Source organism: Mucor mucedo (genome assembly GCF_025094135.1).
Source record: "Mucor mucedo strain NRRL 3635 chromosome Unknown EV154scaffold_223, whole genome shotgun sequence".
In the NCBI taxonomy this organism is placed as follows: domain Eukaryota; kingdom Fungi; phylum Mucoromycota; class Mucoromycetes; order Mucorales; family Mucoraceae; genus Mucor; species Mucor mucedo.
Window position 1 is genome coordinate 1 of NW_026252507.1, and position 14,399 is coordinate 14,399.

The 14,399-nt window shown below is 37.1% G+C and overlaps 6 protein-coding genes across 6 annotated transcripts; 3 read left to right on the forward strand and 3 right to left on the reverse strand.

The window, feature by feature from the left end:
• Positions 1-1,337: 1,337 nt before the first annotated feature.
• EV154DRAFT_531196 (kinase-like domain-containing protein) lies at positions 1,338-2,993 on the reverse strand. The gene is made up of 5 exons (XM_051603810.1): positions 2,827-2,993; positions 2,529-2,726; positions 2,388-2,465; positions 1,990-2,322; positions 1,338-1,920 (listed from the first exon to the last, which is right to left on the reverse strand). The coding sequence occupies exons 1-5, from the start codon at positions 2,947-2,949 to the stop codon at positions 1,420-1,422; spliced, it is 1,233 nt and encodes a 410-aa protein (XP_051450788.1). The 5' UTR covers positions 2,950-2,993; the 3' UTR covers positions 1,338-1,419.
• Positions 2,994-4,009: 1,016 nt separating this feature from the next.
• EV154DRAFT_531201 (mitochondrial carrier domain-containing protein) lies at positions 4,010-5,545 on the forward strand. The gene is made up of 2 exons (XM_051603811.1): positions 4,010-4,424; positions 4,528-5,545. The coding sequence occupies exons 1-2, from the start codon at positions 4,133-4,135 to the stop codon at positions 5,139-5,141; spliced, it is 906 nt and encodes a 301-aa protein (XP_051450789.1). The 5' UTR covers positions 4,010-4,132; the 3' UTR covers positions 5,142-5,545.
• EV154DRAFT_134283 (vacuolar protein 8) lies at positions 5,200-7,731 on the reverse strand. The gene is made up of 8 exons (XM_051594039.1): positions 7,589-7,731; positions 7,396-7,495; positions 7,145-7,335; positions 6,952-7,065; positions 6,742-6,864; positions 6,550-6,672; positions 5,570-6,466; positions 5,200-5,467 (listed from the first exon to the last, which is right to left on the reverse strand). The coding sequence occupies exons 1-8, from the start codon at positions 7,617-7,619 to the stop codon at positions 5,259-5,261; spliced, it is 1,788 nt and encodes a 595-aa protein (XP_051450790.1). The 5' UTR covers positions 7,620-7,731; the 3' UTR covers positions 5,200-5,258.
• A 415-nt stretch (positions 7,732-8,146) lies between these two features.
• Positions 8,147-10,059, forward strand: EV154DRAFT_531206 (uncharacterized protein). The gene is made up of 3 exons (XM_051603812.1): positions 8,147-8,661; positions 8,748-8,849; positions 8,954-10,059. Exons 1-3 carry the CDS (start codon positions 8,206-8,208, stop codon positions 9,956-9,958), a joined length of 1,563 nt encoding a protein of 520 aa, XP_051450791.1. The 5' UTR covers positions 8,147-8,205; the 3' UTR covers positions 9,959-10,059.
• On the reverse strand, positions 9,936-11,180 carry EV154DRAFT_531207 (uncharacterized protein). The gene has a single exon (XM_051603813.1). The coding sequence runs from the start codon at positions 10,796-10,798 to the stop codon at positions 10,013-10,015; it is 786 nt and encodes a 261-aa protein (XP_051450792.1). The 5' UTR covers positions 10,799-11,180; the 3' UTR covers positions 9,936-10,012.
• A 256-nt stretch (positions 11,181-11,436) lies between these two features.
• On the forward strand, positions 11,437-12,712 carry EV154DRAFT_531209 (small COPII coat GTPase). Its single transcript, XM_051603814.1, has 5 exons — positions 11,437-11,634; positions 11,728-11,847; positions 11,933-12,102; positions 12,175-12,303; positions 12,395-12,712. The coding sequence occupies exons 1-5, from the start codon at positions 11,592-11,594 to the stop codon at positions 12,500-12,502; spliced, it is 570 nt and encodes a 189-aa protein (XP_051450793.1). The 5' UTR covers positions 11,437-11,591; the 3' UTR covers positions 12,503-12,712.
• The last annotated feature ends 1,687 nt before the right edge of the window (positions 12,713-14,399 follow it).

The window sequence follows — 14,399 nt, forward strand, 5'->3', positions numbered from 1 at the left end:
GAGCACGCATGTTAATTAAGATTAAATCAAACAAAACGCAAGCCATACCGGCTAATTCTTTTAAAAATGGAACAAGCAAATGTCCTGGACAGTAACACATTGCATGTATCTTCTCCAAAGGCCGAGCGGATCTTATATCAGCCTAATGTACTAAATATGTACAACCAACTTCTTTTCGGGCTGCTGATAAAAAGAGGTTCAACCAACGCGTAATAACGAACGAGCCTATTTGAAAGACCCAGGCAATGTGGGGCTGTCCTGCTTGTCCCAGTGTATGTTTTACATAATACATATTAAAAATAAAAATGAGATCATAATCTCTTTATGTTTTTTTATAGAGGGACTCCAATCATCCTAGGGATCCAATTTTCATCAATGTGGATGGGATGTTTTAGTATGAAATGTAAGTCAGAAGCCAAGTCTTTTTGATAAAATCTTCAAATGATTGATACCGTCTGGAGAACGCAATGGATGAAGCCTGAATCTGTTGAGCTTTTACAAAAAAAGGGTTAGAAAACAGTTTGGCTTGCTGATAAGACAATACTATCATTAGGCTCTTTTTAAAACGAAAAACTCATTTAGAATCTGCAGGTAATGGCGCTTCATATATAAGTCTAAATTGTATCCCGTGAAAGGACTTTTTTTTTTGCTGCTTCGTGTGTGCGCGCCATGACCTCTCACCCTAAAGATTGTGGGGATATGGATAAGTGGTGAAGGGTATATTGTATACATTTGAAGTTATTTTATACGAATTACAATTTCTATTTGAAGATCTAAATATCCACTATATCTGTTCTCTACGACCTGTTTCAAGGAGACAAGGACAGCATTGGTACGCCTGTCAATTTGATGTACGACATCAATTTGTGTCTTGGAGAAAGTCAATGACGGTAATAAAGAAATGGCGCATATTACTAACGACGTTATTTTGGGTTTATACTATTAAAAAAAAAAAAGTAGTTTACCCCCATACTTTTCAACATAGGTAGACCCAAGATTTGTCTGGGGGGGGCTAATAGGGATATACAATTCATTTGAGACCTGTACGTCTGCTGTATGTATGCATTGTAGATTATATTAAAAAAATGACAAAAGTACCGAAGACCGTGTTATCAGAAGGTGTCAACAGACCTGGGTCCCTTTAAAAGATGTTTATAATGTCTTTCACTTTAAAATACTATAATCTGCGTGAGGTTCTCTCATCTCAGGAAGCGTTTTATAATTTTACTGCCGTCGCTCTCTACAATGTTTTATTCCAACAATAGGAAAAAGAAGACAAGATAAACCCAAAATTCATAAGACATATACATGGGATGGGATTGCTTTTTTGAGCATTGCCCGACGATATCGCCGCCGAATGTAATTTGGGGCTCATTTACTGGCAAAAAATCTGCCTTCAACATTTTTTATTTTCTTTTTTTAGAACTTTGTGTTCAATAATTCTGACATGGTGGGTCGTAATTTGGGATTACGATGAAGACACATTTTGAGGACAGCACTCAACTCCTCAGGAATGTCAATGGTTTCACCTGCATACTTGGCGTGTTTAGGAAAGGCAATGTCATGGTTTGGATTGGTAATGGTTTTAGCCAACATGTGTTTGGGTACACTGTAAAAGGGAGGCAGACCAAAGATCATTTGGTAGAGAATACATCCCAAAGACCAAATATCACTGGGTCGACCTTGTTTGAAGACGGTATCTGATGCACTATTGCTCCCTTCTGTAAATGTCTCGGGTGCCATAAAGTTACGCGTGCCCACTTGATAATCGCGTGCAATATGCGTAGTATAATCGGGCACTACTGCAGCAATGCCGAAATCAATTAATTTCAGAGAGCCTCGAATCACAATGAAATTAGCGGGTTTTAGGTCTGAATGAATGATATCTTTTCCATGGGTTGCACACACGGCCTGTAACATCTAAAAAAAAAAGGTATATCAGCTTACTTGGAGAAGTGGGAGATAAATTTGCTTTTGTTTATGACTTACTTGCTTCCAATAGTAACGAATAAAGTCAATATCCCATGGACTCAATGATTTGATTTTAATCAAGGTAGCGAAATCCATCTCACCGTATTCCATAATCATAAGAACGACCTGAGGGGTGAATTCAGAGTCAAACAAGGTGATGGTATGTACACTGTCCTCTAAAAGGCGCATAAGTTCGATCTCATTCTTGACGTTCTCCATTTCTTCCTTGTTGCGTACTTTGACCCATTTAAGAGCAAAATTTTCGGTATGTTCGTAAGAAAATACCTGAAAGACTTTACCAGATCCTCCTTCCCCTAAAGGTTTCAATACCAAATATTTCTTTCCATTGACCTTTTTTTTTTATATTTGCGTTAGCTCATTTACACACACACACACACACACACACACACACTTACGGTGATCTCTTCCAGACAGCGTGGTTCGACGGGTCCTTTGTTATTCACTACAGAATGATATCTTGGGAAGGAATCAAACTGATTTTTTTTTTGGGGGGCGTGTCAGTTACAACATTACAAAAAAGAAAAAAAGAAACGTACGTGTTTGACTGACGCCTCTTTCTTGACGAGGGGAGACGGTAAACTTTTGACGTTGGCATCCTCTTCTTGTGTGCTGGTCTTGGCTCTCTTTGGGGAACTCGGTGAAGGTGTAGCCGTCTTTACATGCGTTGGTATATTCTCTCTTTCAGTTCTGTCTTTTACGAACGAAGGCAAGTATTCTCGACAAGAAATATCAAGCTGTTTAATGGAAAAGTTGTTAGTACACACACACCCTTTTTTTTAATAATAGTAATAATAATAAAAAAAAAAAAAAATTTGTTATTGAGCACGACTCTACTTCGGCATCATTATTAAAATGATCGAGTTCATCTTGCTCAATTTCTTGTAATAATAAACTTGTACGCGTAATGTAACTTCCTAATTTATCAAAAGGACGTTTAAAAGGATTACTGGAAGACATGGTTGTAATAATAAAAGAAAAGGAAGAGAGAGAAAGGATTGAATTTCCGCCTCATTTTTTTTTTTTTTTTTTTTTATCATCTTAACTCTTCCCTTCCCTGTGCGCGTGTACGCGTTCATCTCCCATCCATGTTTCGCGTTAATTTTATACCGCGATTCTTTCTTTTTCTTCTTCTTTTTTGAACGTGTTCATTTTAGGGGTTACTGTACGCTTGTTATCATAGCAGAGTGTGTAACTTAAAATGCGTACCCGACTTTGGACGTTTCGGTGTGTGGGGTGCAAAAAAAAAAAAAAAAAAAAAAAAAGGCAGCTTTTCTTTCTTGTGTTACGGGCTCCATGATTGGACAAACTATTTTTCTTTTTTTGGGACTTTTTCAAGAGATCCAAATAATTTTTTTTTTTCTTTTTTTTTTTTTTTTGGAATGCGTAAAAACCCACAAGAAAAAAGTCTCACGCTACCCAAAAGAGAAAAAGACACCCTTTTTTTTTTTTACTGCCCATAACAAAAACAGACTCTGAAACCAATCTGTCATTTAAATAATAATAATAAAAAAATCTGCGGGGAGAGGGGCGGGGGGGGGGGGAAGAGAGGCGAGCGCCTACATAATGCACATGCAGAACTTCAAATCCAGACAATAACCTTTTGTCAAAAATCAGATCCCCCATTCAGTCATCAAAAGATGAGAAAGACGTGTGTTTATGCGTGAACCTTATTAAGTGATCTAACAAATGCACTCTCATGAGAGGGGAACATGTAAAAATTGACTCACACACTAGAATTTTAGATGATTGTAGAATAAGATATGATTATTATAGATGTTCTTAAGGGGGTTTTAGAGAGAATAGGCCGGTGTAACCAGCAGGTCAAATATATGATGACTATGAATGAAAAGAAAGAAATCAAAGAAAGACGAGACAGTGAGGGAAACGACTTTATTCTTTTAGTCTTTTTTTTAAAAAAAAAAAGATGGGGAAGGGGAGACTAGCTTCATTCGATGTTTTATGGGGGGGGGGAGGGTAATTTCGGTTGGGATGGCACGTTCGCTCAACTGGATTTAAAGTTATATACATATAAAAAGCGGGTAAATTCAACCCCTTTGTTGGTAAAAAAAAAAAAAAAAAAATTCTTTATTTGTTCCCCTTTTTTTTTTATATATTACTACCCTTCAACTTTCTTCCCAGTATGCCAGAAAACATAAAAAAGAGTTACCCATTTTACTTTGGAGGTGCAGCTTCTTGTGTAGCAGCATTGGTTGTGCATCCCTTTGATCTCACCAAGGTCCGTCTTCAGAACACAAAGGGTAATGGTAAAGCGGGCATGTTTTCTACCATGCGTACCATTGCTCGTAACGAAGGTCTCTTAAAACTCTATAACGGTCTCTCAGCCTCCATGTTGAGACAAGCAACTTATTCTACCGTACGTTTTGGTGTCTATGAAAAATTAAGAGACTATATTACTCTACAAACCAACAAGAGTAAGAAGAACCTTTTTTTATATATATGTGTATTGAAATATTAGAAATCATGACTCATATTAACTCAATCTTTTTTTTTTTTTTTTTTTCTTTCTTTTACCAGAGGCCAATGTGGGTCAGTTACTCTTTTGTTCCAGTGTTGCTGGGGCCTTGGGAGGAGCCTGTGGTAACCCAGGCGATGTGATCAACGTACGTATGCAAAACGATGGACAATTACCGCTGGATCAACGACGAAACTACAAACATGCCATTGATGGTATTCTTCGTATCAGTCGAGAGGAAGGTATCGCTACCCTCTTTCGAGGCCTTGGACCTAATATCAATCGAGCCATCTTAATGACTTCATCACAATGTGTGTCCTATGACCTCTTTAAGAGTTTCCTCTTAAACAGGACATCCATGCAGGATGGCATTTCATTGCATTTAATCTCGAGTGTGTTGGCTGGCTTAGTAGCTACCACCGTATGTTCTCCTGTCGATGTGATCAAGACACGTATCATGTCTGCCAGTACCACAGATCATAGTATGTCGGCTACACACATCATGAAGACCATGTTAAAATCAGAAGGTTTACCTTCCTTCTTTAAAGGTTGGACTCCTGCATTTATTCGTTTAGGTCCTCAAACCATCATTACCTTTGTCGTGCTGGAACAATTCAAGACATGGCATGATCTCTTTCACTCTCAACAACAACAACTCGCCGTAGCTAATCTCTAGACTTTTACTTTATATATATAAGAAAACCCTTTGCATTTGAACCCCCCCACCCCATCTTTATTTATCATTAAACAACGTGTTACACAAAAAATAGTTTATTCTTTTGTAGATATATATTTATCGTTGCTTTTGACCCGCTGATCGTCGACTGTATTCTTCTGTTGGATGTAAAGTCTTGAAATCCTGCAAGATGGTCAAAACTCTTTTAGCTAAAAGATGAATATCACTGTTGTCTGTAAAATCCGTCTCGTTCTTTTCATCTGCGATACGTGAAATGGAAGCCATGATCTCATTGGACTGAAGAATCTTGATCGCCAATTCCACATCTAACAATTTTTTTTTTTTTTTTTAATAGAAAAAAGGTAAGAAACAACAAGCCTCTCCCTTTTTCCCCTCCCCTCCCCCCCACTCTACCCGCACACACTTACTACCGCCTTCCAAGAATTGTTCAATAGTCCAGATACCAATATGTTGAAAGGCAACATCACTTTTCTCTGCCGTGAAATGGGTCAAAAAACCCACAATACCACCTACCGGATGATGCCAGTACTTGAGAAAGGAGGTGTAATCCTTGATTTTGGAGCTGAGATTACCAATGGCTGCAGCGGCATTTCCTTGAACCTCGGCATTGTCGTGGGTTGTCATGGGGATCAAGACATCCAGGACACCCATCGTCAACAAACGGGGTTTTAAATCATCGCTCAGGGCCAAGACAGCAATGGCTGCTGTCATTTCGGTCTTGACGGTGACGGGTACCTGTTCAATTAAATGTTTGATACGTTCTACCGCTCCCGCCTCCACAATGGCACGCTTATTACGTTCGGAGCTAGCAGCTAAATTACGCAAGGTGGAGATGGCATGACATTGAATTTCCTCATTGTCCTCGTACGAAAGGAGTTCGATCAAGGGGTTGACAAACCCTTCATCAATAATGGGTGATTCGTTAGAGGGGTGAATAGAGATGTTGCGGATACAGGCTACGGAAGATAAAATGAGCGGTAAAAAAGAGGATTTGAGTAATCGTAGGAGTGGCGAAAGTCCCTTGCATTGGACGATCTCCAATTGGTATTTCTCATCGGAGGCTAAATTACGTAAGGCTAAGGCTGCTTGACATTGTACCTTGAGTGATTTGGTGTCCATGAGTTGGATCAGATATTGGACAAGACGTGAGTCCGATTGGGCTAATTTGCGTCGATTACTACCATCTACCGCAATATTACTCAGCGCGGTCGTGCAGTAGTATTGCACATCGGCGTCCGCTGAACTGAGTAAACTGATCAAGATCGGAATTGCACCCGCATTGACCAATTGTTGACGATTGTCCTCTACATAAATTTTTTTTTTTTTTTTTTTAGTGACCTGGTCCAATCTTTCTCTTTTTTTTTTTCAGTTAAAAAAAAATAGTTACGGGTGTGCGTCATATTTAATAAGGCTCCAGTGGCATTTCTTTGCACTCGTTGATCCTTGGATTTGGCTAAATCAATCAGTAATCGCAATGCTTCCGAGTTGGCAATACGCGACTTGTTTTCATCTTTTTTTTTTTTGTAGGTGATGTTTTAGTATAGATATATAAGGGGTTCTATCTTTTTTTTTTTTTTACCGTGGGTTGCTAGGTTGGTGATACAACCTACTGCATTACATTGAACTTCTACATTTGGACTTGCCATTTGTCTTACCAATTGATCCAAGCCGCCCAACTGTACAATCAATAATTTGTTTTCAGCTACAAAATAGAAAAAAGGGGGGGATGTTGAACAAAAAAAAGATTGGGTTGGGGTCATGTTTTTTATAATGTTAAAAAATCAATTACTATTGACAGCGAGATTTCCCAAGGCAGCACTTGAGGCACGTTGTACTTCTACATCATGCGATTGTAACAAGAATAAAATTGGCTTTAAAGTGTCTGGTCCTACTTGTCTTACATCTAGTATTAAAAAAAAAGGGGGGGGGCGTTTATATAAGGGTTCATTGTTATGCACTTGAGTGGGTTTTTTTTAGTTTACCTTTTTCTGTAATTTCAGCAAATGCTAAAGCCGCTGATCTTTGTAAATCCACATTATCGGATAATGCCAGTGTGGCAAGTGCACGTAGAGGTTGACCTTGAAAGAAATTTGTCGTATTGCGATCTAGATACACAGAAAAACATATAAAAAGAAAAAGAGAAAGAAAAAGAAAAAGAAAAAAAAAAAGAGACGTGTTTTTTGTTTTATTGCTGGGGACAAAGGAAGTTTATCTATTGTTTTTTTTTTCTTATCTTTTTTGTTTACTTTCAAGGTATTGTAATAGCTCGGTAATGGCTTCTCTTTCATTCTCCTGTAATAAAGGTTCATATAAACCCGTCTGACTGTTTCGCTCTAAGATAGAAAAAGGTACGCATTTTTTTTTTTTTTTTTTTTTTTTTTTTTTAGTTTAGGGCCCACTACCTCCTCCTTATCATCAAGACTTACCTGTACAGCAGCAGCAGCAAGTGTTTCCCATTTTTTTTTAAAAAGAAATATATGTATATATAATAATAAAAAGAAAGAGAGAAGAAGAAAAAAAAAGAAAAAAGAGAAACGAAAAAGGAGTTGAAAATCAAAACAAATAATCAAGGAGTTGGTGTAAGAGAGGAATTTTAAAGGGGCAGACACAAAAGGTACGATTTTTTTTCAAAGTCCGGTCTCTCTCTTTTTTTTTTTTCCTCACAGAGAGAGAAAGAGCGATCCTTAAGCGATTGTAGCAGTAAAAAAAGAATAAACTCTTTTTTTTTTTATTTATATATAAAGAATGTGAGTCATTGTAAAAAAAAAAAAAAAAAAACGATACGAATAATAACTAGGCTCATGTGTTGTAGGAATGGGCTGAATCTGATGACCAATCAACAACAATAGCATATGCAGATGAAGACACACAGAGTTTTTTTTTTTTTTTTTTTCCGTACGCTCAAAAAGTACAGCGTTCTTTTAGAAGCTAGTACTGGATATGGATGCATTTCACAGAAATAAGAACGTAACGTGCTCATGTGAAGGGAGGGGGGGGGGACTACGATTAAAAAAAAAAAAAACCTCTTTTTTTTTTTTTATTCATGTTCCGAACAAGAACACTTTTTCAACGAGCCATGACAACCTACGGTGTATCGAAACATGGCCATGTCATGAAAGTAGAATTAAACGAAACAGAGACAAAAATTTGTTCTGTTTTACAAGGCGTTACCTCATTTATTCATCAACAACGTCCCGAATTACCATTGATCGTCTCTCGTATCGCCGGTGGTTGGGTGCGCGATAAATTACTCGGTAAAGAATGTCACGACTTGGACATTGCCATCAATGACATGATGGGTTATGAATATGCTACCTATGTCAACCAGTATTTACAAGCACAAGGTGTACCCGTACGATCCATTGCTAAAATCGATAGTAATCCAGAAAAATCCAAACATTTAGAAACAGCCACCACCAAATTGTTTGATCAAGAAGTCGATTTCTGTAATTTACGTACAGAGATTTATGAACAAGGCAGTCGTATCCCTTCTCAAATCGTAAGTGTGTATGTGTACGTGAACATTTTTTAAAAAAAAAAAAAGACAACTGACCTCAAGGACACACACTCATAAAATGAGGACAGACATTTGGCACACCTGAAGAAGACGCTTACCGTCGTGACATTACCATCAATAGTTTATTTTATAATGTCAATACCAACCAAGTGGAAGATTTTACGCAGCAGGTATAGACTTTGAAATATCTATATATATATATAAAATAACAAAAGCCCCCAACAAAACCCACTGACCATCCCCCCCCCGCTTTTTTTTTTTCCATTATATGTAGGGAATTCCCGATTTAAAAGAAGGATGGATTCGTACACCTTTAGCACCCTTTGAGACATTCCACGACGATCCACTTCGTGTGATTCGCTGTATCCGATTCTCTAGCCGATTTAACTTTACCATGGTACCCGAACTTTGTGAAGCTGCGAAACATCCCGATATTAAGGATGCATTGATTCATAAAATCAGTCGAGAACGTATCGGTATCGAATTCGAAAAGATGATTACCGGACCTCATCCTTTACTCTCTCTCGTCCTGATTCACCAATTAGACCTCTACAGCATCATGATGACCCCACCCAACGTCATCAAAAGTGGTGTGATTGCACCTGACATAGTGGCTGTTCATGCCGTGGGTATCTTGACTTGGTTCATCCATCGACAGGCGATCGAGGTGAATGCGTCCGAAAAGAGAGCGTTGGTATTAGCCTCCAGTGTTTTACCTTATTATGGTGTGATCTCCGAGACCAAGAAAAAAGTGTTACCGGCTGTTCAATTGGTATTACGCGATGCCATTAAATCCAATAATACAGATGTCGCTACTGTCTCTACCTTGTTCAAGGGTATTGAACAAGTACAGACATTAGCAGCACGTCATTCAGTGCAACACTTGAAACGATCCGAACTGGGTATGGTGATTCGAGAATTGGGCGCGTTATGGAAGACAGCCGTCAAGATGACGATGATTAAGGAGATGGTGGATACGTATGCGTTGGATTGGACAAAGGAGGGACCTGATGATCCAACAATCGGAAAGGAGATCTTGACAAAATACAATGGGTTGATGCAGACAGCGATCGAGTATGGGATTGAGGATTGTTATACGTGGAAACATATGGTGGATGGTAAACGTGCAGCGCAATTAGTGGGACAAAAACCAGGACCTATTGTCAATGAATTATTGAAAGTACAAATGATGTGGCAATTAGATCATCCTAGAGGACAAAAAGAAGAATGTGAACAAGCTATTCAAGCCTATTGGGCTAGTAAATCATCATCATCATAATAATAAAAAAAATCAAAATAAACAAACACCTTCTTTTTATTATTATTATTATTATTATTTTTTTGACGAAGATGAAAATGTGATTTTGACATTTAGCTTATTTTGAGGTGTATAAGCTACACGTTTCGATTCACAGACGGGTATCATGGGCTCGTTTGTCACTTGTGTCATGGCTTCTAATTCCAATTCCATACGTTCTGCATACGTTAATTCAGGTGATCGACTTCGTTCCTTGATTTCACGTAACGGTAAAAGATGGCTTGTTCCTACAAGATCTTCTTCTTCTCCATCCGATAATAAAAAATCAAATGATTTACTCGGTTGTGTGGTCTCTCCTCTCGCTGTCTTTAGATGCGCCACCACATTTCGTTTCCGTTTCTTTTCTGGCAATAACGTTGCTTTTGCTCCATTCTTGACTCGACTCGGTCTGATGGTCGGGTTATAATCGAAATCAAAAATATCAAAACTAGCTTCTTGTTGACGCATGGCTTCTTGTTCTTTTTGTTGTTGTTGTAATAAGGCTCGTTCGATTTGCTGTTCTAGTAAGATGCGCTCTTTCTTTTGTTTCAGTAATAGTTGATCTCTCTGTTGTTGTTGTATCAAGTGTTGCTTTAGTTGAGGCGAATAGCAAGCCTCCTGTCGATCCATATTATGCAGCACGGTTTTTGATGGTGGTGGCGGTGCTCTTTTGTTTAATGTGGCTACTTTTGTAACGGGTTTCTTCATATGACTGGTGGTGGTGGTGGTGGTGGTGGTAGAGAGAGATTTGGGTGTGTTGACGGGAGAGACTTTCTTCTTTTTTTTATCATTGTGTGGTATGGATCGCATGGAAGCCACCATGAGTTTGACTTCTAACGCTTCTTGAGCAATGTCTGGATAATCAAACACATTATCGTCCTCCTCCTCCTCCTCTTCTTCTTCTTCTAGTTTTGTGGTAGGTAATGGTGTTCGTTTAATGACGGGTGGGAAATCAAAGGGATCGATGGATGAATTAGACGATGATGAAGAAGAGGTGGTTGGTTCTGCCTCTGTTGCCTGTGTAGGTTTCGTGTTATTAATGCCTATAATGGAAGGACTTGTTTTATCTCTGATTTTAAATTGAACGACATTATGTTTTCTTCCAAACCCACCAAACCGATGAAACTTTGCGTCAGAATGGTACATTAGGGGTTTTGAAAAAAATAGGTGAGAGAGAAAAATAGAGAAAAAAAAAAAAAAAAAAAACGCGCCATTTGAATCGCGAGTTTTTTTTTTTTTGCTGTTTGTTGATTTCATTTCCGCGTTATTGTAGTGTACGAAGACCATTGGTTTTTTTTTAGCATGTGTCAATTTACAAAAAAAAAAAAAATCACACTGTTGTTGTATGATTGTCACTGGGTTAAGATATGAATTTACACCAATGATGCCTTTTTTATATAAGAGAGAAGGAAAGTCAAGTGCTATTTTTTTTTATCTATTTTTTTTTTTTCTTAATTGATAAATAAAATAAAAAAAAAGGTCACGCTTTTTATTTTTTGTCTACGTGTTACTTGCGGGATTGAATCCCCCTCAAAGTTTTGGTCTTTAAGTTTCCATGAAGAATTAATTTTTTTTTTGCTCTTTTTGTATATACATTATTTAAAAAAAACAAATCATGTTTCTCGTTAATTGGTTTTGGGATGTCTTGTCCTCTTTAGGTAAGTGTTGACTAGAGAAAAAAAAAAGGAAACGAACAGTTTTTATTGACCCACTTCGTCGCGTTATTATTATCATTTTTTGGGTGAAAACAGGTCTCATGAACAAGAATGCAAAGATTCTCTTCTTGGGTCTTGATAATGCTGGTAAAACCACTTTATTGCACATGCTCAAGAACGACCGTTTAGCCACGTTGCAACCTACCCTTCATCCTAGTAAAGTGCATATTTCAGATGAAAAGAGATGATGGGTTTTCTAAGCATCTTTTTCTTTTTTCTTTTTTTTCTTTCTCTATCGCAGCTTCTGAAGAACTCGCTATTGGTAACGTCAAGTTCACCACCTATGATTTAGGTGGCCATTTACAAGCACGTAGATTGTGGAGAGATTACTTTCCTGAAGTGGGAGGTATCGTCTTCTTGGTCGATTGTGCTGACCACTCTCGCTTTGGTGAGGCCAAGGCTGAATTAGATGTAAGTTTCTTTTTTTGTAGGATTGTTGTCCAAAAATAATTAGCTTATTTCTCTCTCTTTTCTTTTGTATAGGCTCTTTTGGCTATCGAACAACTCTCCAAGGTCCCTTTCTTGGTTCTTGGTAACAAGATTGATGCTCCCGGTGCTGTCAGTGAAGAGACTCTCAGACAAGAATTAGGATTACTCCAAACAACCGGCAAGGTAAAAAAAAAAAAGGGGGACATATACACTTTCTTCTTCTTCATATAGATTTACTAACTGACCATATAACAACAACAACAAAAAAAAAAAGGGTAAGGTTCCATTGGCTGATATTCGTCCTATTGAAGTCTTCATGTGTTCTGTTGTCATGAGACAAGGTTACGGTGATGGTTTCCGTTGGATCTCTCAATACGTTTAAAAAAAAAAGGGGTGGTTATAAAAGTGTGTATGTGTGTGTGTGTTGTGATGTTCAAAAAAAAAAAAAAATAATAAACGAAAAAATAAATATTAAAAGAGAGAGAGAGAGGGAATTTATCATTAGGTGATGTAATTCATTTTTATCTACATCCCTTCGTTTCTACATGGAGTTTCTACCCCCACCTTTTCAGTGTTATTTTCTATTCAACTTTTTTTTTTTTGGTACTAATAAAAAACCCCGTTGCATCGATTAAACAAAAGAAAAGATTACATGGGATTTCAAGATAAAAAGTAGTACAAAGACCACATTGATGACATGCTTTTTTTTTTTTTTATGATTATTATGATTTGTATCATGAGGATTCATCACATTGTAAAGAATACTCATATAAATAAATTGGTATCCTTTCTTTATATAAAGTATATATTTATATGCGTAAATGCCATTGTACTGTCAAACACAGCCCTTGATTTACCTGTACTGCGTCCCAGATGCGGAAACAGACAGTGAAACTGGGTAACACTAAATATGATAGATTAAGCAAAAAGGGAAAAAGTCACAAGTAAAAATGTTTGCTTGTCGCTTTTTTATGGGTCAAAACCAAAAAAGCTTTTTAATTATTATATGTTTACAATCTCCGATCCTTGTACACCAGTCGTCGTCGAATCAATCTTATCAAAAAAAGAAAGAGAGAGATTCCATGATTTTTACACGGCAATGTAAAAGTCGATGGGGGGGGGAGTGATTTACTTTAATTAAAGATAATCTTATGACAGAAATGACAGGCCAAGTGAGACGCATCTTTTGTTAATAGATTTGCTGTGTTTTTATATGTAAAAAAAAAAAAAGTTTGTCTGATAGAAACCGTTTTTTTTTTTTTTTAATGACACGCTGTATTTCATGATTTTGGTTGGAAAGAGCGGTTGAATTTAAGCCCTAATAGCTCGGGAACACTGTTGCATAAAGCATAGAAAGAAGAGCTCTTAAATGGCAAATTTGTAAATTTTTACGAGGTATACATACCCTTTTGTGATTTGCATGATTTTTTTTTTTTTTTTTTTTTTTTTTTGAAAAAAAAATGTCATGAAATTTTATAGGCTAATATAGTATTGTTTGATGATTCGAAACATAATGATTTTAAATCGCGAATTCATGCTTAAAAGGACATAAAAAGGTAGACGAATTAGTTGCAGGTCATGGGTTTATCTACAACACGGAAAGAACAGGTAACGAAAAAGAACCTTTTAAACTTTTTTGTTTCGATAAAATTATCGTGTTGAAACAAGGCTGATTTAAAGTTAACGTTAAAAGATGAGGAGACATTCTACTCTGTCATTCTTTCATTTATAAAAGGGGTTGCGTACGAAAATGTAACCCATTTGAAAATTATTTACTTTTTTACAAAAGTAAATTATAGATCATCTACTAGCAAAGGGGATTACGAGGAAAACGCGGTTGGGGGGGGGGGAGGTGATACAGCATTGAGATGTGTGGGAAAGTCTTAATAGACAAAAGGAGAAAAAGTTGAGCAATATCTAATCTCTAGGGAAATCTTGTTATTTAAACATTGACCGGCACCCGGTATAAGATGATTTTTTTCAAGTGCTTTTTATATAAAGTATTTGTAATACTTTTAAAAAAAAAAAGTTTATACGGCGTTTTAAACCATGAAGGGGGGGGGGAGAAACCAAATGCTGTTGAGAGATCAAGTGATAATCTTTATTTTTTTTTTCTCAAACAACAAACAGATGAGCTTATGGTAACCCGATATACACACATTACGATCATAAACGTCAATTTTAGTGTGTGTGTGTGTGTGTTTGGGGGAGAAAAGAAGGGGTATAATTACGAATCTTTTTTTTTTTTTGTGTATAGAATGATTGGGGACACTAAAAAA

Coding starts and splice junctions, on each gene's coding strand:
- EV154DRAFT_531196 (XM_051603810.1), bottom strand. CDS start 2,949: ATGTCTTCCAGTAATCCTTTTAAACGTCCTTTTGATAAATTAGGAAGT. Junction 2,727..2,826: donor ATTTTAATAATGATGCCGAA/GTAGAGTCGTGC, acceptor TCCATTAAACAG/CTTGATATTTCTTGTCGAGA. Junction 2,466..2,528: donor AAGAGGCGTCAGTCAAACAC/GTACGTTTCTTT, acceptor AAAAAAAATCAG/TTTGATTCCTTCCCAAGATA.
- EV154DRAFT_531201 (XM_051603811.1), top strand. CDS start 4,133: ATGCCAGAAAACATAAAAAAGAGTTACCCATTTTACTTTGGAGGTGCA. Junction 4,425..4,527: donor TACTCTACAAACCAACAAGA/GTAAGAAGAACC, acceptor TTCTTTTACCAG/AGGCCAATGTGGGTCAGTTA.
- EV154DRAFT_134283 (XM_051594039.1), bottom strand. CDS start 7,619: ATGGGAAACACTTGCTGCTGCTGCTGTACAG. Junction 7,066..7,144: donor TGCTGAAATTACAGAAAAAG/GTAAACTAAAAA, acceptor TTTTAATACTAG/ATGTAAGACAAGTAGGACCA. Junction 6,673..6,741: donor CACCAACCTAGCAACCCACG/GTAAAAAAAAAA, acceptor AAAAAAAAAAAG/ATGAAAACAAGTCGCGTATT.
- EV154DRAFT_531206 (XM_051603812.1), top strand. CDS start 8,206: ATGTTCCGAACAAGAACACTTTTTCAACGAGCCATGACAACCTACGGT. Junction 8,662..8,747: donor GTCGTATCCCTTCTCAAATC/GTAAGTGTGTAT, acceptor AAATGAGGACAG/ACATTTGGCACACCTGAAGA. Junction 8,850..8,953: donor TGGAAGATTTTACGCAGCAG/GTATAGACTTTG, acceptor CATTATATGTAG/GGAATTCCCGATTTAAAAGA.
- EV154DRAFT_531207 (XM_051603813.1), bottom strand. CDS start 10,798: ATGGTGGCTTCCATGCGATCCATACCACACAATGATAAAAAAAAGAAG.
- EV154DRAFT_531209 (XM_051603814.1), top strand. CDS start 11,592: ATGTTTCTCGTTAATTGGTTTTGGGATGTCTTGTCCTCTTTAG. Junction 11,635..11,727: donor GGATGTCTTGTCCTCTTTAG/GTAAGTGTTGAC, acceptor GGGTGAAAACAG/GTCTCATGAACAAGAATGCA. Junction 12,103..12,174: donor AGGCCAAGGCTGAATTAGAT/GTAAGTTTCTTT, acceptor TCTTTTGTATAG/GCTCTTTTGGCTATCGAACA.